This window comes from Halichoerus grypus, chromosome 9, assembly GCF_964656455.1.
Source record: "Halichoerus grypus chromosome 9, mHalGry1.hap1.1, whole genome shotgun sequence".
NCBI lineage: Eukaryota > Metazoa > Chordata > Mammalia > Carnivora > Phocidae > Halichoerus > Halichoerus grypus.
In genome coordinates, this window is record NC_135720.1 from 113,710,586 (window position 1) to 113,733,612 (window position 23,027).

The 23,027-nt window shown below is 43.5% G+C and overlaps 1 protein-coding gene and 1 non-coding gene across 10 annotated transcripts in view; one reads left to right on the plus strand and one right to left on the minus strand.

Moving 5' to 3' along the window:
- Nucleotides 1-23,027, plus strand: part of ILRUN (inflammation and lipid regulator with UBA-like and NBR1-like domains) — a 91,582-nt gene that overhangs the window by 63,260 nt on the left and 5,295 nt on the right. For 4 of the 9 annotated variants that reach the window (XM_036072159.2, XM_036072162.2, XM_036072163.2 and 1 more), the window contains 2 exons: nt 7,872-8,200; nt 18,303-18,519. In XM_036072159.2, coding sequence (XP_035928052.2) covers nt 7,872-8,200; nt 18,303-18,389 — 416 coding nt within the window. In that variant the 3' untranslated portion in view covers nt 18,390-18,519. Of the gene's footprint in view, nt 1-7,871; nt 8,201-18,302; nt 18,520-19,572; nt 19,793-23,027 lie in introns of those variants that run through there. The other 5 variants (XM_036072161.2, XM_078055470.1, XM_036072165.2 and 2 more) reach the window with 5 other exon arrangements.
- Nucleotides 2,772-2,874, minus strand: LOC118522865 (U6 spliceosomal RNA). Its single transcript, XR_004910825.1, has one exon. It is a non-coding gene; the product is annotated as a U6 spliceosomal RNA (small nuclear RNA).

Below are 23,027 nucleotides of genomic sequence, written 5' to 3' on the forward strand. Positions count from 1 at the left end.
GTGCAGTATCCCCTTAGGTAGATGTGTTATCATTTTTCTAGCCAGTCACTACTGATGGACATTCAAGTTTCCAAAAATCTCTTGCTCTAACATATAATGCTGTTATTTCCTCCAGCTTCTTCCCCATTTCACTGCTCTCCTTCATAGCAAAACTCCTTGGAAAATTTTGAATCAGTAATGGCTGTCTCCACCTCTTGATTTCTGGATTCCTAAATTCTTCCCATCGGGCTTCTTTCCCCACCACTCCACTGAACTGCTCTTTTCAAAACACCAGTGACCTACATGATGCTACCTCCAAAGCTTTTTTTCTCACTTCTCAACTTTACTTGAATTATTAGCTGCACTGGACCCAATTGATGACTCTGTCCTCCTTGAAACACTTGTGACTAGGCTCCTAGAACACCATATGCTCCTGGGTTTTCTTTATTCTTGAGGCTATTGCTTCTCTCTTTTTTCCTCTTTCCTGTGGTATCAGCTGATGGCTGGGCCAGCTGGCCCGCTTCCTGAGAGGGCAGGGCGGTGTGTGCAGCCGGGAAGTAGGAAGGGGTGGAGTCTCTGCATCTAGAAGTTGAAGCTGGGAGGGGGAAGAGAGGAAGGCTTCTTGTTTCAAAGGTCGCCTGAAACAAGCCTGAAGGCTGACACAACCAGAATTTATTGGTGTAATACGGTGAGGGCAGGCTGTCCAGGGGAACTGTGGAATGCCACACAACAAGAGGGAGGAGGGAGGCAGCCTCCGTAAGGTTTGGGTTCCTGTTGAAGGATTCTGAGAACGCTCTAAGGGAGATGGGGGGTCAATTTTGGATTGGTTGCTATTTCTGAGGCAGGATTAGAAGGGAGGATTATTTAGGGTTTGGGTGCTATCTTGAGGCAGGGGCAGTTTAACAATTAACAATCCTCAGTAATCGATGCTACAACGAAATGGGTCTGGGGGCATCATTGGTAAGAAAGCAGTAGTCACTCAGAGGGTTGTTACAGCATTTTGTAGCTGCTGCATGACCTTGGGAGAAATGTTTTATTTTTGCACCTGCCTTTATAAGTGTCTGTCCTTTCAGCCCAGTTAAGGGTAGGGTTTTTTTTTCTTTTTCATTCTGAGCTGATTTTCATCTTTGATCTAGATGTTTTTACTCTTACAGTTCAAGGGCACAGATTTTCTGGATTTGGGAAGTAGAGATTCTTGTTTCCTAAGACTGAAGCAAGTAATTAAGTGGGTAAATGATCACTGTAGTCCCCCAACCTACCCCCAAATTAAGGTTAAAAGCTCATACTTTTTAAATAGGGCATGATTCAGGAAAATTGAGAAGTAGGAATAGTTTCTTTGTTGTTGCCATTTCAACTTTTCGTTCTGAGCCCCTCACCCGGGCCTTCACCATCTCGTCTCATCCAGGCTTTCACTGCTCTTTCTTAGGCCCTTTTCTTCTCCCCTTTGTGAGTTTTGCCTAGTGGTTGATTTGATGAGTTTAGGGTAGCTTAATATATTCCTTTGGGGGCATTTGCATTTTAAAAGGAAATTCCTGAGAATAATACTAAAACCAAGGAACAAGGTTCTAATGCATTTGTGGCAAGGTGGGGTGGGGAGTGAGGATGGGTAGGGAACAGAGTTTGAGCAGAGGCAGTCCTTCAGCCATCACTCAGAGCAGCTGATGAACTGGAGCCTGGCTCTACCCTTTTCCCCCTTTAGATGCTGAGGTAGGTGGTGTGTTGATAGACAAAGTTAAAGTATCTGAGTGCTTGGGCATTGTCATGGCAGCTCTATGTTGAGTAAATAATGTGGAAATGTAGACTGGAAGTTGAGACTAGGCAGATTAGTGCTGACAGTTGGAAGTGCCTCCTTTTCCCAGTAGTACACACACACTGCTGCCTTGGTAGTTCCAAGAGACAGACACAAATATGCTGAGACTTGCTCATAATACTGACCTTTGCACTGCTTCCTGTCTAGGAATGTTTCAGTCCATAGACTGGCAGTGCTCAGACTCTCCTTTCAAGCTTCTGTCACAGAACGTAGGCAATATGTACTCAGCCCTCGTATGGAACTGAAATGTGAACCTACAGCTTGTAGCTCAGCAGTTGACTAGAGCCTGCGTACCTCTCCAGATCCAAGTTGTTTCTTAATCCTCAGGGCAAATATGAGGTTCCTGTTTGAAGATGCGTTGAGCTTTAGGAAGGATTCGAATCCACCACCTCCAAACCTAGATGTGACCTCCATGGTAGTCTTCCATGTGCATGCTGACTAAAGCCAGGCTGTGTCTCCTGGTGTTGTGGCATTCTTGTCTCACGACTCCTTGGGACAAGCCCAGGGCGTTTGCTTTAGGGATCAGAAGCCTACAAGATTTCAGTCCTAGCCACAGTTTGAACCACTTTGAGGTGTCTTTGTAAACTGAATTTGTAAAAGTTGTGCTTTCTCAAGTCCCCTGGCCTTTTCCCTTGGGAAGCCCAGACCCAAGTGGAACATACTGATGTGGCAGATTATTGCTTTCTTTAAGTGACTTCTGTCTGCAGTTTGTGCAGGCCAGATACGTGCTCTGGAAGACATTGGGCAGCTTCAGTCTAACATGCACAGCAAGATGATGGCTCATTGGTGTAGTTGTTGCTGTTCCCTCTGAAGACTAGTAACTGGCCCTTACTGGCAGTACTGAGAAGGGGTTGCACATAGGAGTGAACTCATGTGTCTAGTTTGAATGGACAACTTGTTAGAATGAAGACCTCAACATTGGCACATTACTGTTGACACATTACTATTAACTCCAGACTTTATTTAGATTTTTTTTTGGTTTTTAAATATGGAACACTTCATGAATTTGCGTGTCATCCTTGCGCAGGGGCCTGCTAATCTCTGCATCGTTCCAATTTTAGTGTATGTGCTGCCGAGGTGAGCACAGACTTTATTTAGATTTTATCAGTTGTTCCATTCATGACCTCTTTCTGTTTCCGGAATCCAGTCTCTGACACCACATTACATGTAGTTGTCTTGTCTTTCAGTCTCCTCTGATCTGTGACAGTTTCTCAATCTTTTCTGTTTCTCATGACCCATGACCATTTGGAGGAATACTGGCGGGTATCCTTTATAATGTACCCCAGTTTGAGCTTTTCCGATGTTTTCCTCAATTTAGACTGATGTTTATAGATTTGGGGAAGAATACTGCAGAGGTGAAGTACCTTACCAGGGGGTACCTGATATTTACATAACATCACTGATGATACTAACATTGGTCACTTGATTAAATTTTTGGTTGCCAGTTTCTCTGTTGTAAAGTTACTATTATTCTCTTTCCCTGCTCTATTCTTTGGAAGCAAATCCCTAAGTCTGTCTCACACTCAGGATAGGTTGGGGGATATATAGAATTAAGCTCCATCTCTTAGAAGGGGGGAATATGTACATATATTTGCAGTTCTTATGTAAAGAAATTTGTCTCTACTCGCCCATTTATTTTTTTAAGATTTTATTTATTTATTTATTAGAGAGCAAGTGAGAGAGAAACAGCATGAGAGGGGAGAGGGTCAGAGGGAGAAGCAGGCTCCCCGCTGAGCCGAGAGCCCAATGCGGGGCTCAATCCCAGGACTCTGGGATCATGACCTGAGCCGAAGGCAGTCACTTAACCAGCTGAGCCACCCAGGCGCCCCTCTACTTGTCCATTTATTTAGTCATTTATTTATGTCACTATGGACTCATGTATTCTATTTTATACTTTTGAGTTATAATCTAATACTATGTTATTTATTTTATTGCCCAAATTATTCCGGCTTTGGCCAGAAGGAGCTCTTTCAGGTATCTCCTATCCCTATGACATACTCTGTCCTTTTTTTTTTTTTTTTAAAACACTTTCTTACTTTCTGATACTACAAAGATATTCCAGGCTCATCTTATATTTTCCATGTCTTAGCCCCAGAATCAGCCATTTCTCTGAGGAACTTTTTTTTTTTTTTTTAGAGAATGCTATTCAGAAACCACTGGGCACTGGATATGTTCGGTGCTACTGGGCTGTCATTACTTTAGGCCTTCTCAGCAGACAGAGCTGGGTAACGTGTGTATGCATACTAACCTCTGTAAACAGACGTATCTATCATTGTTTCTGTGTTTCTTCATCTGTATATATATTAAGATAAACATGAGTTGATACTGATGTCTCTGACTTTAATCCAGTACCACAGAGTTCATTTTAGAATGCCTTCCTTTCTTGCTCATCTGTGATATCCTTCTTTAACAATGAGAAACCTTGCTCTCAGCATTTCACTGTTCATTTACTTATTCAACCCCAGTATACATGTACCCATGTTGTGCATGGGTTATAACCCATAACCCCTCAAGAAACAAATTTACCAGTTTGAATATTGTACTGATTTTTAGCAATTCTGTTGTAGTGGACAAATCATGGATGTTTGTTTATGTTTATTATCATGTCATTTGATCTGTGATTCTAGCCTTTGGATATATGCAGTGTTTTTTAACATTCCTACCATAATCTGAGATGTCTTTGTACATCAGCATAGTTCATTAAGATTATGGAGTTGGGCTTCAAGTAAAATATTTTCTTTTCTTTTCTTTTTTTTTTAAATGGGGAGCTTGAACTCATGACCCCGAGATCAGGACCTGAGCTGAGATCAAAGTTGGATGCCCAACTGACTGAGCCACCCAAGAGCCCCAAAATATTTTCCTTTTACTCTGCATTTCTGATAATCTAAACTTAAGAAATAAAAAGTTCATGTTCTCTCTTTAGTAACTTATTATACAAAAGGAAGTTTATATTTATTATTAAAGTTATGTACTTATTAAAGGTTTTATATGTAAAACGGACGAGTTGAATGAAACTATTTACAGTACCATTTAGTTCCAAAGTCCTGGCTCAGGTGCTTTTTAAAAACCATCTTAAGGCAAGACATTCTAAAATCAGTTTCTCAATTTGCTTACTAAGCCCTGAATGTGTAGGCTTGGCACTTGATTCTACTTTATTGGCTACTTTTCTAGGACATCCTGTTGGCCCATTCTTATTATTGGCACCGAAGATCTTATATGTTTGTGGGTAAAGATACTATGGCCTGGGAAATGGGACTGACTTAACTATAGCTGTAGTTCCCTAGGTTCTTGGTTCCCAAGTTCCTGTTGAGGAAAAATAAGTATGAGTTGTAAAAGCTATTCTTTTTTTTTTTTTTTTTAAGATCTTATTTATTTACTTGACAGAGGGACACAGCAAGAGAGGGAACACAAGCAGGGGGAGTGGGAGAGGGAGAAGCAGGCTTCCCACTGAGCAGGGAGCCTGATGCAGGGCTCGATCTCAGGGTCATAGGATCATGACCTGAGCCGAAGGCAGATGCTTAACCAACTGAGCCACCCAGGCAGCCTTGTAAAAGCTATTCTGAGAGTTGAGCATTCTCAGTCATCATGTAAGTTGGCTTTACCTCGAAGTCTGATCTTGGGCCTGTCACTTCTACCTCCAGACCTCAGATCCTTTATCTAGAAAGTGCAGCCATTCCATTAGATGACCCCTAAGATTCCTTACAGCTATGATTTCATCATCACAAATAGTAAAATATGTGGCTGGCAGTTCCTATCTCAGTAATTAAGGCATTCTGGGAAGAATTGGAAATGGTCAGCCTCTCTGAAACAAGCTTATTTGGTCCATTTTTATCACCCTTTTTACTTAAATAACACACTCATTCATGCACACTATGCATGGGATGAACACATTCTGAAACATGAGGGCTAGCAGTAGTACCTAGATGGGTTAGATTGTACCCCGTAGAGGGTATATTTTGCTATCCATAATGACCCATCATGGTAATAACTTGGGAGGATCAGAACTGGAGTGTTCACTGTTGGTGTTTATAAATCAGTGGTTTCTTAAATGACCTCTTTAGAGCTACTATGTAAAATCTGTGAGCAGTACAGAAGAACAGCCAAGGTGAGAGAATGCAGTTGCTTACGTATGATAAGGCCCAATGAATTGTATGAAAGAAGCTTTAGTTCTTAAAGCCAGGGCAAAAAATGTCTTTAGTCTCATATACTGGTAACAGTCTTCTGAAGACTGTCCTTTCTCTTCTCGTAAGCATTTAGTTTCCTGAACAAAGTGAAGGAAGCATATGACCTGTAACTGAGTATGTGAAACATATCAGGAATTACAAAAGGACTTTGGAAAATAGATGGGTGAAAGAGAAGTAAGAACTAATATCCTGTAAGATAGGGCGTATCTATTGGGGGAAAATGAACAATAGAGTGAAGAGATGTTGCCTTTGGTTAGAAAGCTAGGCTAGGAGAGCATGGAATGAATCTCCCTCAGCTGCCTGCAATTGTTCTTTAAGGCCTACAGTCATGTTGGTTTATGAGATTGACTTAGAGCTTTGAATGAAAGTCCTCTGACCCAGTATTCCTGGCACCGTCCCACATTTCCGAGTGAAGTGGTGTGCTGCGTATCCTGGCTTACAGTGTTAACAGGTTGAGCTCCTGTGGCACTAGTTCACATGAGGATTCACATTTGCCATCATGAAAAGTTGTGTCTGGAATGGATTACCATTCCTAGGAGTCACGCTTGCGCAGCTAGAGGCTGCAGAGTTGCTAATTCCAGAAGTGAACAGCAGATGTCACTGCATTTCCACTTTACTAGGGTTCTGGCTCCTAGCTGTTCACAGGCAACCAAGTTGTTAATGGAGTTTCCAAACCACTAAACACAAATAGAGTATTTATGGCCTTCATCAGATACCGAACCCAGATTGAAAACTGAGAATAAGCACGGCCCAAGAGGGTTTTCCTCAGTTTCTTTCACTATTCTTTTTAGTGTTGGTGGTTTTTTGGGTTTTTTTCCTAGTCTTAATATTATCTGTATTTCTGTGTAGGTAACTGATGAAATTTATTAGCCTTTTCTTATCAACCATTCAGCAGTTATTTAGGAGCCTTGGACAACTTTTCACATTTGTTTCAGCTGGGTTACACTTAAAAGCTTCTTGGCCTTTCTGTAGTGGTGCTTTTTAAAAGATTTCCAGCAGGAAAGTTGATGTCACTGTTCTCTAAATTGAGGTGCAGAACATCAAAGGAAACTGTCTCTTTATTCTTTTGTTTGAACCCTTAGCTTCGGCAGTTGAGGAAATAACTGAATTATGACCAAAAGGCCTGTGGTGTACCTTTTTAAAACAAATCTATTATGGTTTCAGTGTAGATGGTGGGGTTTCCCTGTATGACAAAGGCAAAGTGGTGTTAAATTGGATTATTTCAGAAAGCCTGGGACATACTAAATTTTTGGTATCCTTTGATCACATAGATCATTAGAAAAGAAAATCCAGGTGATATTTGCCTTAATAGTCAGGGTTAGTGCTGGTTTTCACATGTGTCCTGGTGTCATTATTAATTGTTTCCCCCTTTACTCTTATCCTAGTTTGGACAATATGTTGTTACTCTAAATTGCTCAAAGAGATGGGGGGAAGGGGGTCCTTGATAAGTTGCAATTCTAGGAATTATAAGTATTTTTTGGCTCAAGAATTATGCCTGCCCTGAGTTTTCTAAGTTACATACATTCAAGCTAAAGCAAAAACCACAAAAAGCTTATAATTCTGGGAAAACAGTTTTTAGGTTTCTATCTATAGATCATTGTTCTCTGGAGCAGTGATTTCCAAATATGGCTGTGCATCAGAATCAACTAGTAACCTTTTAACAAATACTTTCCTGAGTCTTACCATAGACCTGTACTGAATGTACACTGGAGTTTGAATGTGACATTACCAACAATGTAGAAATGCATACAGTGCAAATGTACTGGGCTACTTTGTCAGCTTGCTTTTAAAATTAGCATATAAAAGGACATTGCTTCCTATGGTTTGGGTGACATTTGGGGTTTCTGGTGGTGGCTGCTTTGGACCTGTCATTGACATGAGTTGCCTTTTTGTTTCAGATGTCATCTGGGTGATTCTCAGTGTGGAGGTGGGTGGACTTTTAGGAGTAACGCAGCAGCTGTCATCTTTTGAAACGGAGTTCAACACACAGCCACATCGCAAGGTAGAAGGAAACTTCAACCCGTTTGCCTCTCCCCAAAAGAACCGACAATCAGATGAAAACAACTTAAAAGACCCTGGGGGTTCCGGGTTCGACTCGATCAGCAAAAACACATGGGCTCCTGCTCCTGACCAAACCGAGCAAGATGAGAATAGACTCTCACAGAACTCTGTAAATCTGTCCCCCAGCAGTCACGCAAACAACTTATCAGTAGTGACTTACAGTAAGGTAGGTGCCCTCGGAGAAGAGGAGAAGGGGTAGGTGGTGGGCCTTGGGACTTGTGATACCCTTTCATGGCAAACCTAGAAGCCTAGAATGTTCTTTAAGACTGCTTAGCTCTCCTGCCAACAGCAACAATACAAAAACCTACCCCTTCTCCCCTCCCCCCCCAATCTTCATGTCCTGTGGATGTTACTTTATCCACATTTATAATTTACTACTGTCTCTCTGCTCTGGTTTGGGTGTTGAAAGAACAAAGTTATTTACCTTTAGCATTTAAAAAAAAAAAAAGAAAGTCAAAATATCACCAGCTCTCCTTCCAGTGTAAATGTATACTAAACCTAGAACAACAACATGCTTTTGGAATCTCTTCCTTCTTTGTTGTTTTTGTTCTTGTTTTGGCTTTGGGTGGGGCTTTTTTTTTTCCAAGGAAAAAAGACAAAGTCTATTATTTATCCTAAATATTGTTGTTGGGCTTTTGCTTTACTTAGCTTGTTTGCATGTCTTCTTGTAGATGTATTTTCAGTCTCTTATGGCCCATCTGCCTCCTCACCCACAACCCAGAGTGGCCAAAGTGATATTTTGACTTTTTATGTGTGGGGCAGTAAGTGAGAGAATTGTTTGTTGAGTTCACCATGATTTTAAATATTCTGATTGTTCTGAGACATTCTTCTGGGTGTTTGATTTCTTGACCTGCTTCTCTCCTTGCTAGCTGATTAAACAGTGTCTTCCACAGTCTGCTAAGGTGATGATGGTTCTTGGTTGTTGGTTTGGGTTGGTTGAGTAAAGCCCTGATGCTGAGAGCTCACTGTTCTAGGTGTTTCATGTGGTGTGGGCCTGTGAGCATTCCTGTGCATTCTCCTCTGATTAATAATGCTGTGTATTAGGCCCAGCATCCCCCCTGTACAATCCTAAAACCATTAAGTCTGCCGTTGCGTCATGTTGGCATTTACCCTCAAATTTTGAAAAATAAAACTGATGTTTATTTGAGGGACAAATTGCTTGTCTGTTGTAAGAATGGTATTTTTTCTGACTAGTGCTTTATATATGGTCCAGATCAAGAGGCAAATTAAGAAAAGAAACCTGATGATGTGAATCCTATTTCTGCACACAGTCTAGTAAGAGAGACTTCATTCACTAGTGGTGTAACAAAGGATTGATTTTTTTTTGGTTGTTTGGATGGTTGTTATAAAGGATTCTGTGGAGTCACGTTAGTTGTACAGGATATAAGAGAAGTTAATTGGCAAGACAGTAAATTGCCTGTATTTGAGTTAAGACTTCACACTACAATAAAAGGCTTTTCCTCTAAGCTCCTGTTTCTCCAGATTTCTCCTCCTTAAATTTAACCATCCAGAGTATGACTGTTCTAGGTGGTAAGTGAGCCAAGCCCTAGGATAAGCATGTCCTGTTAGAACTGGAATTTGCAGTTGAGTTTAATGGGAAGATGCGAGTTGCAGGAGGCAAAACCAGTTGCTCCAGTGCTTTGTATAATGGAAGCCCCCTCTCCCAACTGTGAGGTGCCTGGCTCAGTAGTCATTGTGGTCTTAGGAGATGGCTGGTGTTCTTGGCCAGGGCACTGCACTCATCTTCCTAAGTTGTGAACCTCTTAGTTGTTTGCAGTTTCTTTAGGGACTGATGCCTTCTCGCCAATTCTGTGATGATTGCCCTGGCCTTGGGAGTGAGAGCTGGGGTGGGGTTGGCAGAGAGTCAGAAAGGATTACGTACCAGCCTTAGTTGAGGTCCTACCATTTTTTTTTTTTTAAGGACTGTGCTATGGTGAGGCTAGAGGCTATTGAGATTTCTTGAGGTTGGTGAATTCATGGTATGTTACCTAGTTGGTTTTTTTTTTTTTTTATGAACTCTGTAGAATCATTTAGAAGTAGTATTTGCAAGAACCACAGAGAAGGGGCGCCTGGGTGGCTCAGTCATTAAGTATCTGCCTTCGGCTCAGGTCATGATCCCAGGGTCCTGGGATTGAGCCCCGCATCGGGCTCCCTGCTCGGCGGGAAGCCTGCTTCTCCCTCTCCCACTCCCTCTGCTTGTGTTCCCTCTCTCTCTGTGTCTCTCTCTGTCAAATAAATAAAATCTTAAAAAAAAAAACACACACACAGAGAAAAGGTTCTTATTGGAGATAGATGATATTCAAGGAGACTATTGGCTATAATGCATTGAAAATGTGGCACTTAGGTCCCAAAGAGAAACTGGAGCCTCCCTTGTTTCTTCCTTTGCTTGCTTTTTTTTTTTTTAATATTTTATTTATTTATTTTTAGAGGTGGGGGGAGGAGCAGAGGAGGAGGGAGAAGAACAAGTAGACTCCTCGCTGAGTGAGGAGCCCAGTGCAGCACTCCATCTCATGACCCTGAGATCACGACCGTGAGATCATGACCTGAGCCGAAATCAAGAGTGAGATGCTTGCTTAACCAACTGCACCACCCAGGCACCCCTTCTTGTTTCTTAATTTAAGCAGACTCGTATTCAGAAGGCACTTATGTGAGCATCTGGCAATTTCTCTGAAAGCATTTCTTGTTAAAGTTGAGTCAGCTCCACCTCTTAAAGCTCCTTAGGAATAGGGTTAGGGTGTAGACAAACATCACTAAGTATTTATTAACACTCTGTGCACTGTTTAGGTCAGTGTACATTGATCAGTGGGAGACTTGAAAAATAAAAGAATTTGCCCCTATCAGCGAGCAGCTTACAGTACGGTAGGGGAGATGAAACATGGACGCAGCAATTAGAGAACAATTCAGTCAAAAAGTCTGGAGAGACAAGAACACAGTCAAAATGTGCAGTTTGTGTATGGCTGTGAATTAGAGTTAGGGCAGAGAGGAAGAAGAGATTGAGTTGATGGAAAGGGCTTTTCAAAGGATAGATTTGGAAAGACAGGAAGGACAGTGAACAGTTTAAGTGCTGAGGGCAGAATGCGTAAGAGACGTGTGGTCTGGAGATATGGGTGATAGACAGTGAAAGGTGGGTTCAGTCATTTGCAGGGCTTTCCTTGGAGGAGCAGTGGATGGAATCATCACAGATGGCTTTGACAAGAATTGGGACTGTACTTAAATGGGTATCTTAAAGCAGAGCTTATTCATAATTCTAGACATTTGTGTTTGACTTGAGAATATAGATTTGTTTATTTTTAAAGACAGGCGTGCTTGAGTCTGCTCAAGGGTATACTTGAAGGGTATAATTGATACAGTGATGAGATCAGGTATACCAAAGTTAGATTTTAACTCTTCCTATGTGCCAGGTGTGTTTCCATGGACTTCACATGGATCATCTCATTTTTTTGACAGGAAAACAAAAGCTCCAAGGGACTTAGGAACTTGCTCAATATTACATAGCTGTTTGAGAGGCAGACCTGGGATTCCAGTCCAAGGTGCCACATTACTAAAATGTGTCTTATTAGTAGGTGAACCTGGGCTCTCCCTAGATCCTCCTGTTGGGCTCAAGGCTGTGTTGAGTGAAAGCATTTACTGAGTTGATGATCAGTATCATCAAGGAGTGAAAAACAGCAGGGTTGAAATAAGTGGCTCTAATGTAAACTGAAGATTGCTCATGGCATCTTCTTTTTGAAGACTTGAGCCATACACAAACTGCACATTTTGACTGTGTTCCGCCAAATGCTGGTTCAGTAGGAGAAACTTGTTATTATCTTTGTGGGGAGGTACCTTGTCCATTGAGTCTTTAAAGTAGTGACTTCTTTTCCTGGTTAGTAAAAATAAGAACTTAGGTGCAGAAACTTTGTGGTGTTTATAATAATTAGCACCCTTTTATTTATAAGTGAGTGGAAAGAATGAAAGAAACCCCTGGGCTCTAGAGTTGGAGCATGTGTTTTCAGTTCACCCCAGATGCCATCTTTATGGGGAGGGGAACCTGATGCCCTGGTGTCAGGGATCAGAGTAGACAATAGATTTGACTTACTCTAAAGAAATTCCCTGTCTGCCATTAAGGCTGGGAAAGAACATGATGCTCTTGGAAGCCCGTGACCATGGCTATAATAGGCACATATGGCTTCCTGCTGCCTCCATAGTTACAGTTTAACTTGCTAAGGTTGGTAGGATGAAATGAAAAGATTGCTTCATGCACCTGCTCTATGAGGGCTGCATGGTATGTCAACATAATGGCACATATGTCAGTGCCAGGAACCGGACACCCCGGGAGTCCTTCCCCAGCTGTACTTGAATAACCATAAGCTCTCCGGACTCTGTGCTCCGTGTCGGGGGGGAAGCCCTGGGTGGGAATGCCAGCTCTAGCTCCATCCCACAACCCAGAGGGCCTGGCCCCTCCCTGTGTGAGAGCTGTCAGAGGGAGTCAGAAAAGTAAGTATATGCTGACCTGCTCCAAATATTCATAAATCTGACTCCTCGCCTTTGTTAGAAATTGGCTGACCTCCTTGTCGGCTCAGTTGTGGCTGACCTGTCCCATGTGAACAGTCAGATCAAGTATTGATGAACGGTAGGTGCTGTTTTACTGAGCCCTTTTTATGTGATTAGCTCGAGAGCCTCTGAGGACAAACAGTCACAGTAGGATAGGTGCTCACTCTGTTGACTCAAGCTAGTCTTGCCATGAATTCTAGCTCTCTGACTCATCCCTGGAGGCCAGGATAGCTTCTGTTTGGACGGTGTGAGAATAGTAAAAAAACAATTTATAAAAGTGTGGAAGGAGAAAATAAGTCCTGTTAAAATTAGATGCTTTTTTTTCCTTATTTGGCAGTATTTTTTTTAATCTCTAAATGTTTTCTGAGAAGACCTTACAGAGAAAAAAGACACCAAACAGTCTGATTCAGGACAGATGATAATAAGAGTATGGCTGTCAAAAACCAAGGGGCTGTACTTGAGGAAGGCCAAATGCTTCGCTTCCTTTCTCCAAAAAAAAAGAGTAATAATTTACCCTGGGGGAGCTGAAAAGAATCCCAAACTCATTTATTTTGTTACTTAGCCTTTGGCTCCTATTTTGTGTTTGTCCTTACTTTAAGAAAATGTTTGGAGCTGGTATATGTCATGTACTCCTCCTTTAAACTGGATTACAGTCTGAGCCACTGTTATTACTTCCGCCAAATGCTGGTTCAGAAGGAGAAACTTGTTATTATCTTTGTGGGGAGGTTCATCGTGCTCCTCCAGCGTCAGCCACTGCCGAGTGCCGTCTGCCCTGCCTGCCCACATTCCCACCTGCTTCTCTTCCTGTCTCTGACAGCCACCCTTGAGTATGTTTTGGATCTGCAGCTAGAGCAGGAGTCAGTCTGCTTTTATTGCATCGGAAGTCAGCTCTCTCCTAACCTGCTGCTCTCTCTGTTGACTAAGGCATAGAGGAGTTACTTTCCCTCTATTTAGGTGAGAGTTTAGAAATCATGGTAGAGGTTACCGGGGGAGGTTTGCACAAGGCAAATCTTTTGCTGTGTGGGCCTGAGGATATAATGGCTGGTGGATCTTATTACCTACTTTAAAGTAGCCAGTCAGTTTAACATCATAATAAGGCGTGAGTTTGGGGTGACATAATGGAATTGGGTTCAACATTTGCCCAGTTCAGAGGGCCCTGAATTTGACCAGAAGGCGGGTGGTTGGTGTCTGTAGCTGGGCTCATTGGTTATGTGAGGGGCTAGAGGGCAGTGTGACCTTCCCACTACCATGAGACTTGAGTTTTTGCTCTCAGATGCTGACCCTTTCGTAAAAGGCTTACAGGGGCGCCTGGGTGGCTCAGTCGTTGAGCGTCTGCCTTCGGCTCAGGTCATGATCCCAGGGTCCTGGGATCGAGCCCCGCATCGGGCTCTCCGCTCAGCGGGAGGCCTGCTTCTCCCTCTCCCACTCCCCCTGCTTGTGTTCCCTCTCTCGCTGTGTCTCTGTCAAATAAATAAATAAAATCTTAAAAAAAAAAAAAAAATTAAAGGTGGTTGAAGGAGAAGCTAGAAGAAAAACTTGCGTTACTTGATATTTTATCCAACTTTGTTTTCTTCTGGCAAGGGACGGGTAGCAAAAGCACAGGACACCCAGGCAGAGGCCAATCCGAATGCAGTAATCAGAGCTATCAAACTACCATTTATTGAGCACTTACTATGTCCATGCACTGTGCCAGGAACTTTTTAAATTTAATTTTTATTAAAATTATCAATGTAAGGAGCCAAGTAGTTCTACAAAGTTTATTACACAAATGCCAGTCACTCCCTTCCTCCCCCCACCCCCAGCATTTGCTCCTCAGAGGCAGCAGGCTCAGTGTTCGATAGGCATTACTTCATTTAGTGCACACGACAGCACGTGGTGCGGGGGCTGCTCTTTTCCCTCCTTTACAGTTGCTGCGGCGTGAAGTACACAAGTTCCGTGATTTGCTCAAGGTCATGCAGCTAGCAATGGTAAAACTAGGGTATGAACAAAAGCAATTGTTTTTGACTCCTAGCCTGCTCTCTCAACAGTGTACTACATTGCTTCCCGGTCATAAATAGTGTTCAAGTTCATATTCTTACCAGCTGAGCTAACAGCTGTGGGCTAGGGAGAGAATGCTTTCTATAATATAGTGTAATATTTCACATGAAGATCAAGCGAGTTATTGACTAAATATTATGTGACTTCTCTACTACTAAGCCCCCTCCCCTCACAAGCTATTATGGCAACTATAGAAACCAGTCTTTCTCTCCAGCCTCCCAAGGGAAAAGAAATCCCTAGAACCTCCATAGTTACTTGGGTTTAGATTTTTGTTGACATTGAAATTTCCATTAAGTCACTCTTGTGACAGCAACACCTATGTCTCTTGAAGTCACAAAGCCTGTCTGTATTCTCTGAAGTTTTACTTTTCTGGAATGAACTTAAAATCTCCCTTTGAACATGCTTAATATTTTAGAACTAGAACATACTTAGGGGCTACCTTATCCCCTTTAAAGTCATTTTATTTCGGGGCACCTGGGTGGCTCAGTCGGTTAAGCGGCTGCCTTCGGCTCAGGTCATGATCCCAGGGTCCTGGGATCGAGCCCCGCGTCGGGCTCCCTGCTCTGTGGGGAGCCTGCTTCTCCCTCTCCCTCTGCCTGCCTCTCTGCCTACTTGTGCTCTCTCTCTGTCTCTCTGTTAAATAAATAAAATCTTTAAAAAAAAAAAAGTCATTTTATTTCTGCAAAAGCTATCTAGAGAAAGCGAATTTTAGGCAAAGGGACAGCCAATACAAACCCTGAGGTTGAGGTTTACCTGGTTTGTTTAAGGAACAGAGTGAAGGAAGAGGAGAGTAGAGAAAGATGAAGTCAGAGGATGGAAACCAGATCATGGAGGGCCTTGTGGGCCCTTCTAAAGCTTTGGGCTTTTGCTCTGAGGGGCAGAGGAAGCCATTGAAGGGTTTTGAGCAGAGAGATGATAAATAAACCCCCTGCCTTTGGAAGTGGGATGTAAGAGAGAACGGAATAAAGATGACACCAAGGTTTTTGGCCTGAGCACTAAAAGGACGGAATTGCCATCAATGGAGAGGGAAAAGGCTATGGTAGAAGTGGGGAGAGGGTGGCGCCTGGGTGGCTCAGTCAGTTAAACGTCTGCCTTCGGCTCGGGTCACGGTCTCAGGGTCCTGGGATCAAGCCCCACGTCAGGCTCTCTGCTCAGCGGGGAGTCTGCTTCTCCCTCTCACACTCTTTCTGTGCTCTCTCTCTCTCTCAAATAAATTCTTAAAAAAAAAAAAAAAAGTGGGGAGAGGTCCAGAGTTCCACTTGGGGCACACTGGGGATTTCTTTAAATATCCAAATGGAGATGTCAGGTGGGCTGTTGTCTATCCAAGTTGCATATAGAGTTTAGGAGAGAGGTCTGGGTGGAGATATAAATTTGGGAATTGACGTATGGATTATATTTAATGCTGTGAGACTGGCTGTAGTCCACTGAGTGTAGAGCAGGGTTTCTCAGCCAAAGTGCTAAGACTATTGACACTTTAGGCCAGGTATGTCTGGAGGCAAGGAGTGGGGGGTATCTAAATGCATCATAAGATGTTTAGCAGCATTCCTGGCCTTTACCCAGTACACGGCATAGTACCTCCCGAACCCCAAGGGTAACAACCAAAAATATCTCCAGACATTGTCCACTGTCCCCTGGGCGGGGAGATGACAAAATTGCCCTACTTGTGAACCATTGGTGTAGGCAGAGAAGAGGTCCAAAGACCGGAATGGGCTTAATACTGTCTGTCTAACATGTGAACAAACCGCTTCATGTTATTCAAAGCACATTTGCTGTACTTATTCTCAATTCATAACAGTCTCATGACTTCTTTAGTTACAGTCTTCATTGGACAAAATAATACGGCAGTCGTAAGTGACTTGCTCACATTCACATAGCAAATTGGAGGTGGAGCATGGGCTGGAACCCAGGGACCCAGTGTGAGTCCAGTATTCTTCTAGACCACACTCTGATGAGGTTTGCTGGCAGAAGCAAAGTCTGTTGGTTGTTCCCTGAAGGTAGTTTATACACCTAGTGTCAGGTTGTAGAGACGTCCTCATTCATCTTTAAGAGCTCCAGAAGAATTTGTGACCAGGGAGGAAGCAGTGCAGAACGGAGGAACCTGCCCCATTCGCTGGCCGATTAGTACGTTCTGTACCAGAAGGGGATTGTCAGGAAACTGTGGCTTAATGATATTACCATGACTCTCTTTTGAAAACCCAGAGGAGCCAGGAAAGTCCTCCCAGCCTTGCTGGTGTTTGCATTGGCATGGGTCGTGTGTGCATTTTAAAAATAAATTAAGCAAACACTATGAGCTTTAGAAAATGTCTTTTGTTGTTTGTAACATTACTGTCTGACTGAGAATAAGAAGTATCTCCAGGAACTCTCCCTTTTGTACCTCAACAGCTTCAAAGCTGTTCAGCTCCATTTTATTTGCTTTGGGGCTCTGAGCATTGTTTTAGACTGGTCTGACGCTGGGCAGTTCTGTAGCTGAAACACAACCAGTGTTCCCAGGATTGCCAGAATATTTTATTTTGGTTGTAAGGGTGCGTTTTCTTTCCTAGGCTCTGAATTTCGCGTTTTAATTTCTGGTGGAAGTTCTGAAAGTCGGACTAGTGAAATTACAGGTTCAAACAGATAAATGAAATTCAGAAGTGTGAGAATTTGTATAGATGCTCAGGTTTCAAATAACTTGGTCTCAGCTAAGTCCTCTGTAACTGTGTTCTAGCAGAACAGGTGTGAAATGCGAGGTTACGAGCTGGGAGCTATTGGATCTCAGGGGGAAAACATGGGCTTCCTTAGAGCTCAGCTGCAAGGGAGACTTTTTCCAAAGCTGTGGACACATCCACTTGCAAGGCTTGAGGATCTTGGGCTTTTTGCTGTGATTTCATTGCCCAAGGGCCAATTTAAACTGTTTGCTTTATACAGAGATAGCTTTGATATTACTGGGTTAATAAGAGAGGCCTCCTAGGTGCTTGACCCATCCTAATCCTTATCTTCAAAGAATTTACTGTCTGATTACATACATGTGACTAGCTCATAGGAAAGACTAACAGCCAGTAAAGAAGGAGTATATTGAGTTCCAGTTGACTTTTAAGTAAGTGTTCATATGAATTTGGAGGACGGAAAAGGCAGTGGTACCTTGGTAGATGATAGGCTCAAACTAAATTGGAGGGAAGAGGAACCCCACGTAGGAAGGCCCAGAGGCATCCACAGGCAGGGTGTGTTCACGGGACACTGGCCAGCCTACCTACAGTGTACTTAAAGAGGGTGGAGCGAATTTTGAAGGAAGACCTTTGAAAGCCAAGCAAAGGAGAGCCAATGTTTAATGTGCAAGGAAGCAGAGTGACAATACTCTTGAGCCAGGGTAGTGGCGAGATGATAGCAAATATGGCTGCATAAGACCAAGGAGAGTCCATTTATTCTCCTACCTCAATCAGCCAGACGTTTGGGGGGCGGGGGATTCTGTGAATTAATTGTAAGAGAGGAGAGAGAACACAATAGCTTGTAAATAAGGGGTAATTGATGGAAGGTTACAGGAGTTTGGATGGAAATTCTAAGAGGAAGTGGGAGCAACAGCCTCACCCAGAGTGCTTCAGCAGAACCCCCACAGTACAGCTGGCACCAGTGGTGGCAGGGCTAGGAACTTGGATAAGCTGCTCTCCTTTTGGGTATTTGGGTCACCTCCCCAGTGAGACTCTTATCAGGTCTTTCTTCCTTTTTAGGAAGTTCCTCTACCCCGGGCGATGACCATGAGAGAGCTCTGTGTGCCAGCCTCATACCTGGATTCTAGCATACTTCCTATTACATGAGATTTGGGAGCTAGAATTCCAAATTGCAAATAACTTTTTCTGAAGTCTTTACTGAAAGGGGAAGTCCAACCCAGGCAGTATCCTTCATCTCTTTGTTGTAGAACTTTAAATAATGTGTTTTCATTCACAATGATGTTTGAGTTTTATTCTTTATGGTGATTTTCTTGATTTGCCACGGCGTAGGTGAATGCTCTGGGAGTTGCCTTTGGCCATGGGGAGCTCTGGGTGGATGGAAGACTGGAGGGAGGATGGAAAGATGGATGATGAAGGGAGGCATGATAAAGGATTGGATGGATGGGTAGAGGGAGGCTGGATGGATAAATGACAAGGTCCCCAGCAGGACTGTAGAAGTCAGTTAGGAGCAGAAGAAAAACTGTATTACAGAGGCACGTATAAAAAAATGGTTTTGCAGGGCTTTTTAAAAAATAAATTCATCACACTTTATGACTGAGTCAAGCTTTTGAGCAGTTTTGGCACAGGCAGAAAGAAGACTGTGAACGGACCCTGCCCCATGATCGGCCCTCGTGCATAAAAATAAGACTTCTTGGGGCGCCTGGGTGGCTCAGTTGTTAAGCGTCTGCCTTCGGCTCAGGTCATGGTCCCAGGGTCCTGGGATCGAGCCCCGCATCGGGCTCCCTGCTCTGCGGGAAGCCTGCTTCTGCCTCTCCCATTCCCCCTGCTTGTGTTCCCTCTCTCGCTGTGTCTCTCTCTGTCAAATAAATAAATAAAATCTTTTTAAAAAATAAATAAAATAAAAATAAGACTTCTTTTCTTTCCTTTGGCTGGTTCTCATACTCATCCTCAGCCAGTGCATCAAATGTATCTTTGAAATTTGGAGGACTGTCCCACGAAAGTGGCTTGAACACCAGTATGAAAGCGTCTGCCGCAGTTCCTGTCCCGCTAACGTGGCCCTGCTCTTCCAGTAGGAAGCCGCCTTGAGCCTGCAGCAGCCATGGAGGGAAGGGTCCCTTTTGCATCTTCTTGAGACCGTCCCTCCTTGCCCTGCCCCCAGGACTCCAGTAGAGACTTGATTTTATTTCTGATTAATGAGAGACTAACAGGACTGTTGAGGGCTCGGGCAGTCGAGCCAGCCATGTGAGCAGGGCCCCACCAGCCCGTGTTCGCAGTACAGGATCAGGACAGAACTTAGTACTAAAGCCTGTATTCTTCTGTCCGCATTCAGTGAACTTAGTGCTGCGAAAGGAGCACTAGACAGACGCAGCGCTGACCAGGACTGGCCCAGGAAGCGAGGAGGAGGAGGGCCCGGCGGTGTTACCTGATGCTGCCATCAGTGTGCACCCGGAGAGCCCTGCCATGCACGCTCCTTTGTGTTAACGTGTGTGAACCTTTTTCTTTCTTTGAATCACAAATAAAAGCAAAATAAAGACAGGTATGTGAAAGTCTCCATGTTGTGGTGCTTTATCTAAACAACTAGCTTTCAGATAGAAAACACATACCCCAAAAAAGCCCTTGTAAGACACTCTTGTTTCAATAGGCTTTTCAGCCTTCTTTTTTCCTCCTGGAATGTTAAATGTGAAAAAACAGATGGCTCACCAGGGCAGGGCTCACTGTCATTCCCTCATTTGTGTTACTAATACTTGAGGCTTACTGTATGCAAGGCATAAAGAATTGGCAGAAGCAGGTTCCACCCTCTCCAAGGGCAGTTTGCTCTCCTGATAGCCCCGCACTTCCTGCTGTTGAAATTGATGAAGAAACTTTTAAAAAATATGCTAGCTGAAACCAAACTAGTGTCCAGTCTTTTTAGTACTTTAGCTTGCAGTTAGTGTTTTCTCTGAGTGACAATTTTTAGTACTCTTTTGGAAAAATTACTTTGATTTCTCTATAATTTTAGGAGAACTTTTACAGGTGCACACTCACATGAGATCAGTGATAACCAGATCACTGGCTGGTCCCCAGTGATTTTGTGAAAAATCAAAGATTATTTTTAGGTTTGCTTGAGAACAGAATCACAAGTACTGGATCTTAAATTGTCTTTTTTAAAGAGATTGTGGTGAATGGGACTGAGCTTATGTTTATGTTTATAAATGTCTTTAAAAATATTTTAAAATATTTGAGAATATTAGCCAAATTATGGCTCTCAGTCATTTTTCCATCATGGAAGTGCAGTTCAGGACCTGGCCCAACTACTGTGATGATTCGGCTGGCTCGAGGCCGGGGTCTTTTTCCCAGACACCAAAGAACAGAGAGGCACCTCTGTCTTAGCTGTTCGATATGGCACTTCTGTGCTCTAGGAGGGCTTACCTGCCCTGTAGCCAAGTAGAACTTAGGTCCCAGGGCTCACCACTACTACAGCTGTTGAGTGAAAAACAGGGAAGGCTGAGCATACAGGCGACACCTCAATCCCCGTGGACCTAAAAGCTATCTCTCCTTTGCCAGGAACACTTTCTTGTTCCCTAGCAGATGTAGCCCCCCCCCCCTTTTTTTTTTTTAAGATTTTGTTTATTTATTTGTCAGAGAGAAAGAGAGCATAAGCACAGGCAGAGGGAGAAGCAGGCTCCCCGCTGAGCAAGGAGCCTGATGTGGGACTCCATCCGAGGTTCGAGCTGGGATCATGACCCAAGCTGAAGGCAGATGCTTAACTGACTAAGCCACCCAGGTGTCCCAGATGTAGCGTTTGAAAGCCTTGAAAACTATGCAACTCAGGTAGGCCCTGTGGAACTGGCCTTTAGACCTAGAGTCAGATATAGGACTTCTTTTCAGGGTTTGATTATTCATACCCTCTATTAGCATGGTTAAATCCAGCCTTGCTGCCAGTCCCTAGGTGGTGAGAAGTGATTCCTCACAGAGAGAAGCGTAGCCTTCTGCATCAGACTCCTGAGCTTTGCAATCATCCGATGGCCTCAATTTTCACTTGAGTCAGTTTAATTCAGGGCTCTGTGGTAACTACCATCTGATGCCTCTATCCCTGTTTTCCTTATTAGAAGAGGTACAACTGTTATAGGAGAGGTGTCAAGTGATGCCAAATTAGTTAAAATACTTGGCATTTGCTTTTCCTATGGATGGAGGTTGAAGAGTTCCTAGGCCCCAGAAGAGAATGGACACTATCTCTATTGCCAAACCCTGCTTTTAGTCTGGGGTTAGAGACATTAGCCACCAGAACCTGTTACACTGGGTCTTGGAACTCCAGTGGAACCTGAAGTGTGGATGGGCCTCCCATTTCCAATATACCTCCATCCTACTGTTAGGAAAGACACTTCCTGCTTGGCCTCCTGCCATAGGACGCCCTGGACAAGCTGTTCTTGGAATCTCTGCCAGGCTTTTCCTCCACCACTGGTATTGCATTGCCTGTGTTCTGTGATCCATTTGTGACACCTATAATCCTGCATGTGGGGAGTCTAGATGATAAAGTGGTTTTGAAATAGAATTGGCTCCCTCTCCCTTCCTCGAAGTGATGGTAGTTAATTGGGTGGGGTGGGATGGGGTGGGTGGGAAGAGAGTTTATTCCCAAGCCACCTTTCTGCACCAATAAAACACCAACAACTTCCAACATGCCATTCTCTGGGTGAAAGGGACTTAGGTAGCGTTTTTTCCCCCAAAGGTACAGAACCTCAGCCACTAAGTTAGAGGGTCAACAAATCCATAATCTAAGCTAGTTACGTACCTCACTGAATGTCCGAGGGCCAGGGCACTCACGTGGAAATCTGAAAATGCTCATCATGCCTTTGTTCCTCTCTCTGCCAGTTGCATAGGACCCATTTTATTTATCTGTAAAATGGAAATGTGCAATAGCTCCTTGGCAAACTCCCTTCTCCAAGCATTCTAGATAAGTCAAAAGGCTATTACTTGCATTATAAAGGCCCATGTGAAATGTATGGAGCTTTGGTCTGGAAAACAGTTAAATTTAGGGGAAAATATTTCATAGAAAACAAATGCTGTTTGTTTTTCGGGTTTTCTTCTGTCTGTGCATTTTTTTTCCTGCACAGAGACCTTTGAGCATTGTATTGGTTCCAACTCTTGTGGGAATTCTAGGCCTTTATTGTTTCCTTGGATTGTTCCAGATGAACAAATGCTGGGAAGTACCAAGCGCAGCTTGTTTTAAGCTTCCATACTTTCTACTTGTGGTGTGTGTGACCTCCGACCAGGCCCTGCAGGATGGAGACTGAGAGCCCTTCGGTCCCCCAGCCCACCCTTGTTAATCAGGTGGTACATGGCTGCTGAGATGGTCCCAGCCTCAGCTTGTGTGCTGGAGGCGTAGTTCGCTTGGGGGCTGGCAGATACGTGGCCATTTTAAATACCACTGTTCTTACCACTTCTGTGCCCTTGTGTGGGTTCCCTCTCTGAGTTTGGAGATCTTGGCTTGTCTCAGTGGATCTTTGTGAGAATTACAGAGAACACGGTAAAGTGCCCCAGCAGCAGCACCTGGCGTGTAGTTGATGCTGCGTCCACGTTGACCTGCCCCTCCCCCAGATTCACCCAGTCGGGATTTTGTGTTCAGTGATAACCACCAAGCAGCTAGAGACATACTTCTGGTCTTTTGAGGCTTTATGTGGGGGAGGAAAAAAAGCAAAAGCGATTTCAGTGCCTTCCCCTGAAAACACTATAGGAACTTTAATCTCATGTTTCCTTTTCTTGGCAGCTTTGACTTCTGGCCTAAGCATGACCAAAGGGCATTCTTTC